Source organism: Thalassophryne amazonica, chromosome 10 (genome assembly GCF_902500255.1).
Source record: "Thalassophryne amazonica chromosome 10, fThaAma1.1, whole genome shotgun sequence".
NCBI classification, from domain to species: domain Eukaryota; kingdom Metazoa; phylum Chordata; class Actinopteri; order Batrachoidiformes; family Batrachoididae; genus Thalassophryne; species Thalassophryne amazonica.
The window spans coordinates 114,001,307-114,019,023 of record NC_047112.1 but is presented as its reverse complement, the minus strand read 5'-3'; the positions used below and the strand labels follow the sequence as shown (position 1 = coordinate 114,019,023).

Sequence of the window (17,717 nt, the reverse complement as noted above, 5' to 3'; positions counted from 1 at the left end):
CGCGGGGGCAGCAGCTCAAGCAAAGCCGCCCAGACCTCCCAATCCATACACACCTCCCCCAGCTCCTCCGGGGTAACCCCAAGGCGTTCCCAAGCCAGCTGAGAGATGTAGTCCCTCCAGCGTGTCCTGGGTCTTCCCCGGGGCCTCCTCCCAATGGGACGTGCCCGGAACACCTCTCCAGCGAGGCGTCCAGGGGGCATCCGGAAAAGATGCCTGAGCCACCTCAACTGACTCCTTTCGACGTGGAGGAGCAGCTGCTCGACTCCGAGCTCCTCCCGAGTGGCCGAGCTCCTCACCCTATCTCTAAGGGAGCGCCCAGCCACCCTCCTGAGGAAACTCATCTCGGCCGCTTGTACTCGCGATCTCGTTCTTTCGGTCATGAGCCAAATCTCATGACCATAGGTGAGGATCGGAACGTAGATCGATTGGTAAATCGAGAGCTTTGCCCCCCTACTCAGCTCTCTCTTCACCACCACGTTCCGATACAGCGACCGCATCACTGCAGATGCTGCACCGATCCGTCTATCGATCTCACGCTCCATCCGTCCCTCACTTGTGAACAAGACCCCGAGATACTTAAACTCTTCCACTTGAGGCAAGGACACTCCACCGACCTGAAGAGGGCAAAGCACCTTTTTCCGGTCGAGAACCATGGCCTCGGATTTGGAGGTGCTGATTTTCATCCCGGACGCTTCACACTCGGCTACACACTGCCGCAGTGCACGCTGAAGGTCCTGATTTGATGAAGCCAACAGAACCACATCGTCCGCAAACAGCAGAGACGAGATTCTGTGGTTCCCAAACCAGACCCCCTCTACACCCTGGCTGCACCTAGAAATTCTGTCCATAAAAATAATGAACAGAACCGGTGACAAAGGGCAGCCCTGGCGGAGGCCAATGTGCACTGGAAACAGGTTTGATTTACTACCGGCAATGTGAACCAAGCTCCTGCTGCGGTCATACAGGGACCGGATAGCCCTTAGCAAAGGACCCCGGACCCCGTACTCCCGGAGCACTCCCAACAGGGTGCCCCGAGGGACACGGTCGAACGCCTTCTCCAGATCCACAAAACACATGTGGACTGGTTGGGCGAACTCCCATGAACCCTCAAGCACCCGATGGAGCGTGTAGAGCTGGTCCAGTGTGCCGTGACCAGGACAAAAACCACACTGCTCCTCCTGAATCCGAGGTTCGACCATCGGTCGAATTCTCCTCTCCAGTACTCTGGAATAGACCTTACCGGGGAGGCTGAGGAGTGTGATCCCCCTATAGTTGGAACACACCCTCTGGTCCCCCTTCTTAAACAGAGGGACCACCACCCTGGTCTGCCAATCCAGAGGCACTGTCCCCGATCGCCACGCAATGTTGCAGAGGCGTGTCAGCCAAGACAGTCCCACAACATACAGAGACTTAAGGTACTCAGGACGGATTTCATCCACCCCAAGAGCCTTGCTACCGAGGAGCTTTCTAACCACCTCGGTGACTTCGGCCTGGGTAATGGATGAGTCTGCCTCTGAGTCCCCAGTCTCTGCTTCCTCTTCGGAAGACGTGACGATGGGATTGAGGAGATCCACGAAGTACTCCTTCCACCACCCGACAACATCCCCAGTCTGGATCAACAGCTCCCCACCTGCACCGTAAACAGTGCTGGTGGAGAGCTGCTTCCGCCTCCTGAGGCGTCAGATGGTTTGCCAGAATCTCTTCGAGCCTGACCGATAGTCCTCCTCCATGGCCTCCCCGAACTCCTCCCAGACCCGAGTTTTTCCCAGACTCGAGTTTTTACCTTTATCTATGACCGCACGGGCTGCGGCACGCTTGGCCTGCCGGTACCTGTCAGCTGCCTCTGGGGTCCCACCTACCAACAAAGATAAGTAGGACTCCTTCTTCAGCTTGACGGTATCCCTTACTTCCGGTGTCCACCACCGGGTTCGGCGATTGCCGCCGCGACAGGCGCCAGAGATCTTGTGACCACAGCTACGAGCGGCCGCATCGACAGTGGAGGTGGAAAACATGGTCCACTCGGACTCCATGTCTCCAACCTCCCCCGGGATCTGGGAGAAGCTCTCCTGGAGGTGGGAGTTGAAGACCTCGCTGAGAGAGGGTTCCGCCAGTCATTCCCAGCAGACCCTCACGATACGTTTGGGCCTGCCAGGTCTGACCGGCTTCCTCCCCTCCCAGCGGATCCAACTCACCACCAGGTGGTGATCGGTCGACAGCTCTGCCCCTCTCTTCACTCGAGTGTCCGAGACACGTGGCCGAAGTACAGATGATACGACTACAAAGTTGATCACCGACCTTGTGCTCGAACATGGTGTTCGTGATGGACAAACTGTGACTAGCACAGAAGTCCAACAACTGAACACCACCCAGGTTCAGATCGGGAAGGCCGTGCTTCCTGATCACTCCCCTCCAGGTCTCACTGTCGCCGCCCACGTGGGCGTTGAAATCCCCCAGGAGAACAATGGAGTCCCCAGTCAGAGTGCTATCTAGTACCCCTCCCAGGGACTCCAGGAAGGTCGGGTACTCTGCACTGCTGCTCGGCCCGTAGGCCGAGACAACGGTGAGAGACCTGTCCCGACCCAAAGGCGTAGGGACGCGACCCTCTCGTTCACCGGAGTGAACTCCAACACATGGCGACTGAGCTGGGGAGCAATAAGCAATGCGACCCCAGCTCTCCGCCTTTCCCCGTGGGCAACGCCAGAAAAATGAAGCGTCCAGCCCCTCTCCAGTAGTTGGGTACCAGAGCCCAAGCTGTGCGTGTAGGTGAGCTCGACTATCTCTAGTCGGTATCTCTCAACCTCCTGCACAAGCTCAAGCTCCTTCCCCCCCAGCGAGGTGACATTCCACGTCCTAACAGCCAGGAGCTGTGAGCATGGACCAGGCTGCCGTGCCACCCGCCCTTGACCGCCACCCAATCTTCTCTGCACCCAACCCCCATGGCCCCCTCAAGAGTTCAATGCAAACTCATTGAACTCTTAATAAACTGTACATAAATAGCGTACATAGTATTTATACTTTTTGTACCGGATTATTGTTTTTAAAATGGAACAATCATGAAAAAACTATTATAAAATATAAATCATTTGTAACCATATATTAATTATACTATCAATATTTTTAACCTGTGTATTTTAACCTGTGTATGAAACACTTTTTAAATATTTTAATAATTCTACCCTGTGGCATGATATAAACAGCCTTGGCTTGGTATGGTATGGAGCTCGTATAAAAGCACAAATAAAGTTAAAATACTACCTGACAAGTAGTACCATAAGAAATGCCAAGATTACGTAACGTTAATATACAGTGACAAAAATAAGTATTTGAACACCATACGGTTTTGTAAGTTCTCCCACTTAGAAATTTTCATCTTAGGTGCATGTCCACTGTGAGAGACATAATCTAAAAAAAAAAAAAATCTGTAAATCACAATGTATGATTTTTTAATAATTTATTTGTATGTTACTGCTGCAAATAAGTATTTGAACACCTGTGAAAATAAATGTTAATATTTGGTACAGTAGCCTTTGTTTGCAGTTACAGAGGTCAAATGTTTCCTGTAGTTTTTCACCAGGTTTGCACACACTGCAGCAGGAATTTTGGTCCACTCCTCCATACAGATCTTCTCTAGATCTTTCAGGTTTGGAGTTTCAGCTCCCTCCAAAGATTTTCTATTGAGTTCAGGTCTAGAGACTGGCCAGGCCACTCCAGGACCTTGAAATGCTTCTTACGGAGCCCCTCCTTAGTTGCCCTGGCTGTGTGTTTGGGGTCATTGTCATGCTGGAAGACCCAGCCATGACCCATCATCAATGCTCTTACTGAGGGAAGGAGGTTTTTGCCAAAATCTCGCAATACATGACCCCATCCATCCTCCCTTCAATACGGTGCAGTCGTCCTGTCCCCTTTGCAGAAGAGCACCCCCAGAGTATGATGTTTCTACCCCCATGCTTCACGGTTGGGATGGTTTTCTTGGGGTTGTTCTCATCCTCTAAACATGGTAAGTGGAGTTGATTCCAAAAAGCTCTATTTTGGTGTCATCTGACCACATGACCTTCTCCCATGCCTCCTCTGGATCATCCAGATGGTCACTGGTGAACTTCAAATGGGCCTGGACATGTGCTGGCTTGAGCAGGGGGACCTTGCTGCCCTGCAGGATTTTAAACCATGACAGCATCATGTATTACTAATGTAATCTTTGTGACTGTGGTCCCAGCCCTCTTCAGGTCATTGACCAGGAAGTGAGACCCCACAAAGTAAGATCTTGCATGGAATCCCAGACCGAGGGACATTGACAGTCATCTTGTGTTTCTTCCACTTTCTAATAAATGATTATAACAGGTGTTGTCTTCTACGAAGCTGCTTGTCTGTTGTCCTGTAGTCCATCCCAGCCTTGTGCAGGTCTACAGTTTTGTCCCTGGTGTCCTTAGACAGCTCTTTGGTCTTGGCTATGGTGGACAGGTTGGAGTGTGATTGAGTGTGTGAACAGGTGTCTTTTATACAGATAACAAGTTCAAACAGGTGCAGTTAATACAGGTAAAGAGTGCAGAATAACAGGGCTTCTTAAAGAAAAATTAACAGGTCTGTAAGAGACAGAATTCTTGCTGGTTGGTAGATGTTAAAATACCTATTGGCAGCAGTAACATACAAATAAATTATTTTTTAAAAAATCATACATTGTGATTTCCGGATTTTTTGTTTTTTGTTTTTTTTTAGATTATGTCTCTCACAGTGGACATGCACCTAAGATGAAATTTCAGACCCCTCCATGATTTCTAAGTGGGAGAACTTGCAAAACCGCAGGGTTTTCAAATACTTATTTTCCTCACTGTATGTATGGTGTTATTTCATGCAGTGTTTGGTTGTATCAAATGCCAGAAAATGAGTAAATTAGATAGCACCTAACGCTACAAACACAACTTACCCGTTTGTCTCACTAGCATCCGCTGTAGCTTCTTCAACGGAGCGTTATAGTCCAACCATTTCTCTGGGTAAAGATCCAGTGGTGTGTGTTTTTTTCTCCATAAAATAAAAAGAACTGGGAACCTGCTGCTCTGACAAGCACACTAAAAGCTTGGCCACCACCCCTAAAGAAAAATCAAATCACACACACACACACACACACACACACACACACACACACACACACACACACACACACACACACACACACACACACACACACACACACACTCATCTTTAACCGCTTAGGCTGGGCATACACTGTACGATATTTTCAATCGTTGTTCTTGGCTCCAGCTCAAACTGTGCGACAAAACCGCAGGGTTTAAAAGTTCAGAGCGCACGATTCATGGTCTCACACTGTATGGCCTGATGCGATCTGACTGCTCACACTGTATGTTCAAAAACCACACGTCGGAAAGTCTTTTTTTTTCTTTTTAAAAAACTTTTTTTTTTCATGCCTATCAGCACGTACAGTGAGTGAAATCAGGTGGGAGAGACTGAACGTACGTGCACACACAGCAGACAGCAACATGATTCACGAGAGGACAGAAAAAAAAGAAAACATAAACATTCAGAACAGGTGTTGCTACTTACACTGTTGTATAAATAAACTATATTTCATACGGAGTCATACAGCTGTGCAAGGTGCAGCAACTTATTCCCTCATCTGTCGTAAATCCTGTTGTCTGCTGTGTGTGTGTGTGTGTGTGTGTGTGTGTGTGTGTATGTGTGCACACGCATATACGTTCAGTCTCCCCCACCTGATTCCACTCACTGTGCGCGCTGATAGGCATGAACTTTAATATGATATTAGATTATTGCGAGGGAACACAAAAAAAACCATAAGACTTTACATGAGATCACTTTTTGCTCTCTCCGGTGTTTGCACATGCACAGTGCAAGAGGTAATCAGCGCGTAGACGCTTGAACCCTCACGAGCCACGACAGCCGACCAAAATATCAAACAGGTTTGAATTTCATCCGACCATACGATTCCTGATCGGGAGGTGGTCATGAGATGTTAAACGCAGCTCTTTACTTCATGTAGACTACACGATGCAGGACGCACGATTAAGCTGAAACTCAGTGCGATCCAAAGAATTCTTGCACGAGTGAAAAATCGGCTGAAAAAGGGCCAAAACTCGCACAGTGTAAGCCTGCCTTTAGTCCAATCAAGGGTCACGGGGGGCTGGAGCCTATCCCATCAGTCAAAGAGCACGAGGCGGGGTACACCCAGGACAGGATGCCAGTCTAATTTGAAAATATTTCTAAGCTCGCCTGGTGTCCCCAGAAAACAGGGACATCTACTATGCTATACTTTATTACAGTATACTGGAGCAGTAAGTATGCAGCTCTTCCCATTATGATAGACCCAAAAATAGTGGTGTCAGGCCCTCCTAATGCCAACAAATATATCAGACCTACCATGTCAATGATGCTACACGTTGACATCAAATGAAGGTAAAAAATGAGCTGGTAGTGGCACGGCACTGTCGTCGGTGTTAGTCATCAGCGGCGGTGTCACTATAGTTGGTTCTTCTGGTGCATATCTGCATTTTAAGCTGTGGTCCTCATGGAAAAGTCATCATCTTTGTCATGTTTCCAACAGACCAGATTCTCACACCTACATATGAAGTACCTGTTCTTTTCCTGGCTCACGGTGTTTGTGGGCAGCTGGATTGTGTATGTGGAGTACTCGCTGTACACAGAACTGTGCCGTGGTCATGATTGCAAAAACTCAATTGTGAGTATATTTTTTCCCACCAGATGTCCTTCATCCATCCAGACACATTTGTTTCCGCTTACCAGTGGCTCTTTTGTGTTTTCAGTGTGACAAATACAGAAAAGGAGTGATTGCTGGTTCAGCGTGCAGGAGCCTGTGTGAGAAAGACACGCTTCAGCTGAGGAAGTGCCTCTCCGTCCAGCCTCACAGCCAGGTCAGTGATCCAGTCAGCACTCTGTGATCAGCTCGCAGATGCAAAGGGTGACAAAGGGTGAAACAATACTCTAGCTCTACGATTCAATGCATACCATAGTGATTCAGTACATATTTTGATATGTAATTCATAATTACTGTTCTCACAAATTAATCTGTGGTGAATGTTTAATTTTTAGAATCTTGTGTTGAAGTAGAAATCATAATCCTTGATGTTTTCTGTCTCACCTTCGTCTTTAGGCTGCTCCCATTAGGGGTTGCCACAGCATTTCAATTGTTTCCATCTCACCCTGTCTTCTGTAACTTCCTCTGTCACACCAATCACCTGCATTTCCTCCTTAAGGGCCCCTTGACACATAATCAATCAATCAATCAATTTTATTTATATAGCGCCAAATCACAACAAACAGTTGCCCCAAGGCGCTTTATATTGTAAGGCAAGGCCATATAATAATTACGTAAAACCCCAACGGTCAAAACGACCCCCTATGAGCAAGGGCGCACATCCACCGGCGCTGAAGCCAAGAGTAACGAGGCTGTTTGTTTTAAAAATGTAAGGAATAGAAAGTACAGATACTTGTGTGAAAATGTAATAAGTAGAAGTCGGAAGTAGGCAGAAAAATACGTAATGGAGTAAAGTATAGATACCTAAAAAGTGTACTTAAGTACAGTAACGAAGTATTTGTACTTCGTTACTTGACACCTCTGTATTGGGGTGATATGGTACTACGAGGTCCCTAAGATAAGATGGGACCTGATTATTCAAAACCTTATAAGTAAGAAGAAGAATTTTAAATTCTGTTCTAGAATTAACAGGAAGCCAATGAAGAGAGGCCAATATGGGTGAGATATGCTCTCTCCTTCTAGTCCCTGTCAGTACTCTAGCTGCAGCATTTTGAATTAACTGAAGGCTTTTCAGGGAACTTTTAGGACAACCTGATAATAATGAATTACAATAGTCCAGCCTAGAGGAAATAAATGCATGAATTAGTTTTTCAACATCACTCTGAGACAAGACCTTTCTAATTTTAGAGATATTGCGTAAATGCAAAAAAGCAGTCCTACATATTTGTTTAATATGCGCTTTGAATGACATATCCTGATCAAAATGACTCCAAGATTTCTCACAGTATTACTAGAGGTCAGGGTAATGCCATCCAGAGTAAGGATCTGGTTAGACACCATGTTTCTAAGATTTGTGGGGCCAAGTACAATAACTTCAGTTTTATCTGAGTTTAAAAGCAGGAAATTAGAGGTCATCCATGTCTTTATGTCTGTAAGACAATCCTGCAGTTTAGGTAATTGGTGTGTGTCCTCTGGCTTCATGGATAGATAAAGCTGGGTATCATCTGCGTAACAATGAAAATTTAAGCAATGCCGTCTAATAATACTGCCTAAGGGAAGCATGTATAAAGTGAATAAAATTGGTCCTAGCACAGAACCTTGTGGAACGCCATAATTAACCTTAGTCTGTGAAGAAGATTCCCCATTTACATGAACAAATTGTAATCTATTAGGTAAATATGATTCAAACCACCGCAGCGCAGTGCCTTTAATACCTATGGCATGCTCCAATCTCTGTAATAAAATTTTATGGTCAACAGTATCAAAAGCAGCACTGAGGTCTAACAGAACAAGCACAGAGATGAGTCCACTGTCTGAGGCCATAAGAAGATCATTTGTAACCTTCACTAATGCTGTTTCTGTACTATGATGAATTCTAAAACCTGACTGATACTCTTCAAATAGACCATTCCTCTGCAGATGATCAGTTAGCTGTTTTACAACTACCCTTTCAAGAATTTTTGAGAGAAAAGGAAGGTTGGAGATTGGCCTATAATTAGCTAAGATAGCTGGGTCAAGTGATGGCTTTTTAAGTAATGGTTTAATTACTGCCACCTTAAAAGCCTGTGGTACATAGCCAACTAATAAAGATAGATTGATCATATTTAAGATCGAAGCATTAAATAATGGTCGGGCTTCCTTGAGCAGCCTGGTAGGAATGGGGTCTAATAGACATGTTGATGGTTTGGTTGAAGTAACTAATGAAAATAACTCAGAACAATCTGAGAGAAAGAGTCTAACCAAATACCGGCATCACTGAAAGCAGCCAAAGATAACGATACGTCTTTGGGATGGTTATGAGTAATTTTTTCTCTAATAGTTAAAATTTTATTAGCAAAGAAAGTCATGAAGTCATTACTAGTTAAAGTTAATGGAATACTCAGCTCAATAGAGCTCTGACTCTTTGTCAGCCTGGCTACAGTGCTGAAAAGAAACCTGGGGTTGTTCTTATTTTCTTCAATTAGTGATGAGTAGTAAGATGTCCTAGCTTTACGGAGGGCTTTTTTATAGAGCAACAGACTCTTTTTCCAGGCTAAATGAAGATCTTCTAAATTAGTGAGATGCCATTTCCTCTCCAACTTACGGGTTATCTGCTTTAAGCTGCGAGTTTGTGAGTTATACCACGGAGTCAGGCACTTCTGATTTAAAGCTCTCTTTTTCAGAGGAGCTACAGCATCCAAAGTTGTCTTCAATGAGGATGTAAAACTATTGATGAGATACTCTATCTCACTTACAGAGTTTAGGTAGCTACTCTGCACTGTGTTGGTATATGGCATTAGAGAACATAAAGAAGGAATCATATCCTTAAACCTAGTTACAGCGCTTTCTGAAAGACTTCTAGTGTAATGAAACTTATTCCCCACTGCTGGGTAGTCCATCAGAGTAAATGTAAATGTTATTAAGAAATGATCAGACAGAAGGGAGTTTTCAGGGAATACTGTTAAGTCTTCAATTTCCATACCATAAGTCAGAATAAGATCTAAGATATGATTAAAGTGGTGGGTGGACTCATTTACATTTTGAGCAAAGCCAATAGAGTCTAATAATAGATTAAATGCAGTGTTGAGGCTGTCATTCTCAGCATCTGTGTGGATGTTAAAATCGCCCACTATAATTATCTTATCTGAGCTAAGCACTAAGTCAGACAAAAAGTCTGAAAATTCACAGAGAAACTCACAGTAACGACCAGGTGGACAATAGATAATAACAAATAAAACTGGTTTTTGGGACTTCCAATTTGGATGGACAAGACTAAGAGTCAAGCTTTCAAATGAATTAAAGCTCTGTCTGGGTTTTTGATTAATTAATAAGCTGGAATGGAAGATTGCTGCTAATCCTCCGCCTCGGCCCGTGCTACGAGCATTCTGGCAGTTAGTGTGACTCGGGGGTGTTGACTCATTTAAACTAAAATATTCATCCTGCTGTAACCAGGTTTCTGTAAGGCAGACTAAATCAATATGTTGATCAATTATTATATCATTTACTAACAGGGACTTAGAAGAGAGAGACCTAATGTTTAATAGACCACATTTAACTGTTTTAGTCTGTGGTGCAGTTGAAGGTGCTATATTATTTTTTGTTTTTGAATTTTTATGCTTAAATAGATTTTTCCTGGTTATTGGTAGTCTGGGAGCAGACACCGTCTCTACGGGGATGGGGTAATGAGGGGATGGCAGGGGGAGAGAAGCTGCAGAGAGGTGTGTAAGACTACAACTCTGCTTCCTGGTCCCAACCCTGGATAGTCACGGTTTGGAGGATTTAAGAAAATTGGCCAGATTTCTAGAAATGAGAGCTGCTCCATCCAAAGTGGGATGGATGCTGTCTCTCCTAACAAGACCAGGTTTTCCCCAGAAGCTTTGCCAGTTATCTATGAAGCCCACCTCATTTTTTGGACACCACTCAGACAGCCAGCAATTCAAGGAGAACATGTGGCTAAACATGTCACTCCCGGTCCGATTGGGGAGGGGCCCAGAGAAAACTACAGAGTCCGACATTGTTTTTGCAAAGTTACACACCGATTCAATGTTAATTTTAGTGACCTCCGATTGGCGTAACCGGGTGTCATTACTGCCGACGTGAATTACAATCTTACCAAATTTACGCTTAGCCTTAGCCAGCAGTTTCAAATTTCCTTCAATGTCGCCTGCTCTGGCCCCCGGAAGACAATTGACTATGGTTGCTGGTGTCGCTAACTTCACATTTCTCAAAACAGAGTCGCCAATAACCAGAGTTTGATCCTCGGCAGGTGTGTCGCCGAGTGGGGAAAAACGATAGGAGATGTGAACAGGTTGGCGGTGTACACGGGGCTTCTGTTTAGAACTACGCTTCCTCCTCACAGTCACCCATCCGGCCTGCTTTCCCGGCTGCTCGGGATCTGCCAGAGGGAAACTAACGGCGGCTAAGCTACCTTGGTCCGCACCGACTACAGGGGCCTGGCTAGCTGTAGAATTTTCCACGGTGTGGAGCCGCGTCTCCAATTCACCCAGCCTGGCCTCTAAAGCTACGAATAAGCTACACTTATTACAAGTACCATTACTGCTAAAGGAGGCCAAGGAATAACTAAACATTTCACACCCAGAGCAGAAAAGTGCGGGAGAGACAGGAGAAGCCGCCATGCTAAACCGGCTAAGAGCTAGTAGCTGCGCTAAGCTAGCGGATTCCTAAAAACACGCAAAGTGAATAATGTGTAAATAATTTAGAGGTGATTCAGCAGAGGGAGTGCTTTAGTTAAGGCACGTGAAGATTACACTGGGAAACAAATCGTTATCTAGGTAACTAGATCAATCTAACTGCGCAGATTAAACAGCTAACACATACAGCAAAACACCGCTGTGCTCCGGAACAGGAAGTGATACAATACCGCAGTGAGAGCCAACCACCAGTAGAGGCCAAGGGACCCAACATAAGGGACCCTTAGGGAGGTCCCTGATTTGAATAAGTACAAATCAGGGTGAATCACGGCGGAACAGCTCGTATGAGCAAACCTCGAAAACATCGAGCTGACGGGCAGGCGTGAACGATCTCACTGCAACGGTTTTGTGCACCGTGGTGTGCTGGGGGGCAGCACATCCAAGAAGAACACATCCAGGCTGGACAAACTGATCAGGTGGGCTGGCTCTGTGGTTGGCATGAAGCTGGAGTCTCTGGTGACAGTGGCAGAGAAGAGAACACTGGACAAACTGCTGGACATTATGGACGATGCCAGTAACCCTCTGCACACCGTCATCAGCAACTAGAGGAGCCTCTTCAGCCACAGACTGCTCCTTCCCAAGTGCAGGACCAACAGACTGAAAAACTCCTTTGTCCCTCAGACCATCAGACTGTACATCTCCTCACTCAGGAGGAGAAGTAACAAGAAGACAGAGGACGGGAATGAGAGGAACAGTAGTAGCCAGTAAACCAGTACTGATAAGTATGTCCGGTATTTATATTGTGCATTTATATTGCAAAATGGTTTTCTTTTTACTTTCACTTTTTATACACTGTGTGCTTATTACCCTGTGTGCTGCTATACAATGTTGCTGGAACCTCAATTTCCCTGAGGGAGTCTTCCCAAGAGATCAATAAAGTTCTGTACAATCTAATCAACAATACCACAACTCTTCTCTTGGCACCCTGTCACAACCTTTCTCTAAATATACAAACACAATGTAACTCCTTCTAGCCTTCTCTATACTTCTCCATCAGCACTGTCAGTGCAAACGTTGCATCTGTAGTGTTCTTTCTTGGCATGAAACCATATTGCTGCTCACAGATCATCTGTTTTCTAAGCCGAACTTCTGCTACCGTTTCCCATAACTTCATTAGATTAGATAGAACTTTATTGATTCCTTGGGAAGACTCCCTCAGGGAAATTGGGGTCCCCGCAGCATCGTATAGCAACACACTGGGTAAGAAGCATATAGAGTTGGGATTGATCAACTTTATTCCTCTGTAGTTATGCAGTTCTGCATATCACTCTTGTTCTTAAAAACAGGAGCCAGCACACGTCTTCTCCACTCCTCAGGCATCCTCTCACTTTACAAGATTTGTTAAACCATCTGATTAGAAACTCCACTTCCATCTCTCTTTAACATTTCCATGCCTCTAGTGGAATGCCATCTGGACTGACTGCCTTTCCACTCTTCATCCACATCATAGCTGTCCTGTCCATAGTAAGGATGAGCTGTCATCCTTACTAATATCTTGCACTTCCTGATTTACTCTCTCCACATCATCCAGCCTTCTCTCTCGCTCTCATTTCATTTCAATTGAGCTTTACTGACATGGGATAGAGCAAAAAAATTAAAATTAAGAAGATGTATGTACATACAGTTAACAATAGTCTACAGTAAATAAATGTATAAATAGGAGACATGGGATTGATTGCTTTCAGTGTAAAAAATATACTATCTTATAAATTGTTATATTATACATACATAGGGTGACATAGCAGTTTAATCTCCTGATTTGGGCTTATGGTGGTTTATGTCCGTTGCTCCTTCTTTTCATGTCACAGCAGCTCACAAACCTTTCTGCTGTGTTTGCACGTTGCCGTACTTCACCCAACAGATCCGTATGTTTGTTTTTTTTGTTGTTTTTTTTTATGTTGGTAATGCTCTCAAAGTGTTTTTGGGTGTTTGTGATCTGTTGGAAGTACGTGTCTCTGATGTGTTGGTGCAGCGGGCAGGTGGTCAGGAAGTGCAGCTCGGTCTGCACCTCGTGTTCTGAGCAGTGGGTGCACAGTCTGTCTTCTCTGGGGAGCCAGGTCTGTCTGTGGTGGCCTTTCTCCACAGCGAGGCTGTGCTCACCGAGTCTGTACATGATCAAGGATTTCCTGAGCTTTGGGTTGGTCACAGTGCTCAGGTATTCTGCCACGGACTCTTGTCTATTTGGGGCCAAGTAGCATTCCAATTTACTCTGGTTTTTGGTTGATTTTGTCCAATGTGTCACATAGTTTTCTTTTTCTTCTCTTATGATTTGGTTTAGTCTAACAAGGTTTGTGTTTGGTGGCTCTGCTTGTGTTTGTGTAGAGAGTCCCAGAACCAGCTGGCTGAGGGGGCGTCTCTCTCTGTGGATCAGGGCTTTGTTTTTAAGGTGGTCATAAAATTTAATTGCTCTCTTTTGAACTTTAATAATTGTGGGTATCGTCCTAATTCTGCTCTGCGTGCATTGCTTGGTGTTTTCCGTTGGACACGGAGGATGGATTTACAGAATTCTGCATGCAGAGTCTCAATTTGGTATTTGTCCCATTTTGCAAAATCTTGGTTGGCGAGCAGCCCCAGACCTCACAGCCATAAACAAATGGATTCTATGACAGAGTCCAATATTTTGAGCCAGATTTGAATTGGGATGTCTACTTTGATGTTCATTTTGATGGCATGAAAAGCCCTTCTTACCTTGTCTCTCAGGTCATTTATAGCTCTGTTGAAATTGCCTGTGGTGCTGATGTTTATTCTGAGGTAGGTGTAGTTTTTTTGTGTGTTCTATATCTTCATCTTATCCAGCAAGAAATTTTATTTGTGTGACTGGAGGCTGAGTCCTTTTTGGAATGTCATAGTTTTTGTCTTGGTTACATTCACTGTCAAAGCCCAGGTTTGGTAGAAATTGTGTAGAAGGTCAAGTTGTTGTTGTTGTAGCCATTCTTGGTTTGGAGACAGCAACATCAGGGGCCTGTACTACGAAGCGGGGTTACTGGCTTATCAGGGTAACTTCGGGAGTAAGTTGATGACGTGTGGAGTAACTTCCCGGTTAACCCGTACTATGAAAAGTGGATAGGTTTTGATCGAGGTATGCTGCCATGGCAATTTATGCTGTGTGCCAAACCTGCTCTGAGCAGGTTATGTTCTCGGTTAGCTTGAGGTTTTCTCTTAACCACTCCCTTTATAAGTACCGTCCATCCACCTTCAATCACTCCGAAGACAATGCCGGCCTACCTGGATGATCCGTTTGATATTGGAGCACAAACTGTGAGGGGCTCTCTTCACAGGGCGAGGGTTTTTAAAGACCGCCAGAATCTGCTGACATACCCGGATGATATTCTCTATGAAAGATATTGATTCTCAGCCGAGGGAATTCGTTATCTTTGTCAGCTGATCTGACATCTGTAACATCACCCATCATACACTGTAAAAAAAAAGACAGTTGTTTTTACAGGAAAACACTGGCAGCTGTGGTTACCAGGGAATTCCTGTAAAAAATACAGCAGTTAAATGTACAAAAAAAGAGAGCTCTTGTTTGTAGATTTAACAGTTCCTTTAATGTGAGTCAGCCGTGGTTCATTCACTGTAAATCCATATACATATTATGTCTGTAATGTTATCTACTGTGCTGCTGTATGTTTTACAGGAATTCCCTGGTAACCACAGCTGCCAGTGTTTTCCTGTAAAAACAAGTCATTTTTTACAGTGTAACAATGCCCCGACGATCGAGCAGATAATGTGCCTTGTGCCTGTTTTGCCAGTGGACAATTTATGTATTCCATCAGTGATGCTGAACATCTGAGCAAGAATACTGTATGTCGTATGATTTGCAAGGTAGTACTTGCTCTATCTAAACTGTTGGATGCATTTGTCGTTTTCCCTGGCCATTTATCCGCAATGCAAATTAAAGAAGGGTTTTATGCAATTGCGGGTAATTACTAATATCAAAATAGGTCTAATGCATGTCCATTAATTAGGCGAAGTGGGACTTATCAAGCTCTGAATATAAACCTACCGTTCTGAAGGATGTTTTTATATTTCATCTTCACCTGCTGCCAGGTGCGTTTTGCACTGCTATTACATCTGAAATATTGAGCAATCATACAGTCAAGGTAGCCTATTTAGGAAACATTAAATTAACCTTACATTTATTAGTAGGCCTACGCCCACTTCTGAATCGTGTTGCATCTGGGCGTAATTAATGAAAGAAGGTCATTATTTTACGCATATTAGACATTCCACAGGTTAATCATCTGTAACAGATTTGGGGAACAATTGAATTGTACGTACGCATTTACCCGATCAGCAATACGTTGCCAACAAGCCTGTCTTGGCAGACGATGTGTTCGATTTCCCCCTTAATGTTAATTTAAATTCCTCGTAGCTCCGCATAATAATCGTGCATTCTTCTTCGGTAAAGTAAGGTGACCGCGCCATCACTGAAAAATGGTGACGTGTGCTGCAACCTGCCCCTTTTATGTGAATGCACACATACTCCACTTAGGTTAACACAGGTTCAACAAATCAACATCTTACTCAGCGTCGTAGTACTGATTAACACCACTTGAGAAAACCAGGTTTTGTCAACCCCAGTTTAAGAGATTGACCCTGGGTTACATCTGAGTAAGTTAACCCCGCTTCGTAGTACAGGCCCCTGGTCATCTGTGAAAAAACAGGCATTTGATTTTTTGTGTTTGTGTTTATTAGAGTGACACCCGGTGCCGCAGACTGTTCTAATGATTTTGACAATTCATTGATGTAGATGTTGACGAGGGTTGGGCTCAAACTACATCCCTGTCCGCTTTTTGCTGTGGGGAAAGAAGTCTGTGTTTTTTTTGCCAATGTTTACAGCACACTTGTTGTTTGTGTACATTGACTTTTTGATGTCACGTGTTTTTCCTCCAACTCCAATTTCCAGCAGTTTGCACAGCAGACCCTTGTGCCAAATGGAATCAAATGGTTTTTTGAAATCTACAAAACAGGAGAACAGTTTCCCTTTGTTTTTGTTTATCTGGTTGCCAATCAGGTTGCTGAGGGTGAAAATATGGTCTGTTGTACGGTAATTTGGTTAAAAAAAAACACTTTGGGATTTGTTCAGGGTGTTGTTTTCAGCCAGGAAGTGTAGGAGTGTGTGGTTGATTATATGCAGAAGATTTTCCAGAGGTTGCTGTTGACACAGACTCCACGGTAGTTATGAGGGTTGAGTTTGTTGCTGCTTTTGTGCAGCGGCGTTATCAGCCCTTGGTTCCAAATACTGGGGAAGATCCCAGAGCCGAGGACAATGTTAAAGAGCTTTAATATGGCCAATTGGAATTTGAGATCTGTGAATTTGATCATTTCATTTAGGATGTTGTCAACACCACAGGCCTTCTTGGTTTCAGTTGATTTTCTGTTGTCCTGTAGTTCTTTTAGGGTAACGGGGTAATCTAGTGTGTTCTGGTCATCTTTAAAGGCTGACTCTCAGCTTTGTCTTGTATGTGTTGTTTCTGTTTTTCTCTATTGGGCCAAAGCTTGGTGAAGTGGTTTACTCATACATCTCCATTTTGTAGATCTTCCTTCCAATTTCCCAGAATGGATTTGTTTGTTTGTGTGTTTATTTGTGTGTAGCTGGTTTCTAACATGCTGCTCTTGTTGTTTCCTCACTGTATTTTTGTACTGTTTTAATGTTTGCTTATAGTGAAGGCATGTGTTCTGATTGTTTGGATCTCTGTGTTTTTGGTTTGATATGTTTCTTAAGGGATTTCTGAGATTTTTACTTTCATTGTCAAATTATTTCTCATGGTTTTGGTTGTTTTTTAATTTAGAGATTCCATCATCTACAGTCCATAATATAATCAGAAGATTCAGAGAATCTGGAGAACTTTCTACATGTAAGCGGCAAGGCCAAAACCAACATTGAATGCCCGTGACCTTTGATCCCTCAGGTGGCACTGCATTAAAAACCAACATCATTGTGTAAAATCTTACTGTGTGGGCTCAGGAACACTTCAGGAAACCATTGTCAGTTAACACAGTTTGTCTCTGGGAATGAGCTCATTTGAAATGGACAAACGCAAAGTGAAAAAATGTGCTGTGGTCTAACGCAGTTCATCGCTACATCTACAAGTGCAAGTTAAAACTCTACCATGCAAAGTGAAAGCCATACATCAACAACATCCAGAAACGCCGCTGCCTTCTTTGTGACTCTGGTCCCAGCTCTCTTCAGGTCATTGACCAGGTCCTCCTGTGTAGTTCTGAGCTTTCTCAGAATCGTCCTTCCCCACAAAGTAAGATCTTGCATGGAATCCCAGACC

At 44.3% G+C, this 17,717-nt stretch overlaps 1 protein-coding gene across 2 annotated transcripts in view; it reads left to right on the top strand.

The window, feature by feature from the left end:
• The window catches only part of LOC117519382 (divergent protein kinase domain 1A-like), an 81,912-nt gene that overhangs the window by 20,920 nt on the left and 43,275 nt on the right, over window positions 1–17,717 (top strand). For both annotated transcript variants that reach the window (XM_034180728.1, XM_034180727.1), the window contains 2 exons: window positions 6,572–6,706; window positions 6,792–6,899. In XM_034180728.1, the coding sequence (XP_034036619.1) occupies window positions 6,572–6,706; window positions 6,792–6,899 (243 nt within the window). The remainder of the gene's footprint in view (window positions 1–6,571; window positions 6,707–6,791; window positions 6,900–17,717) is intronic.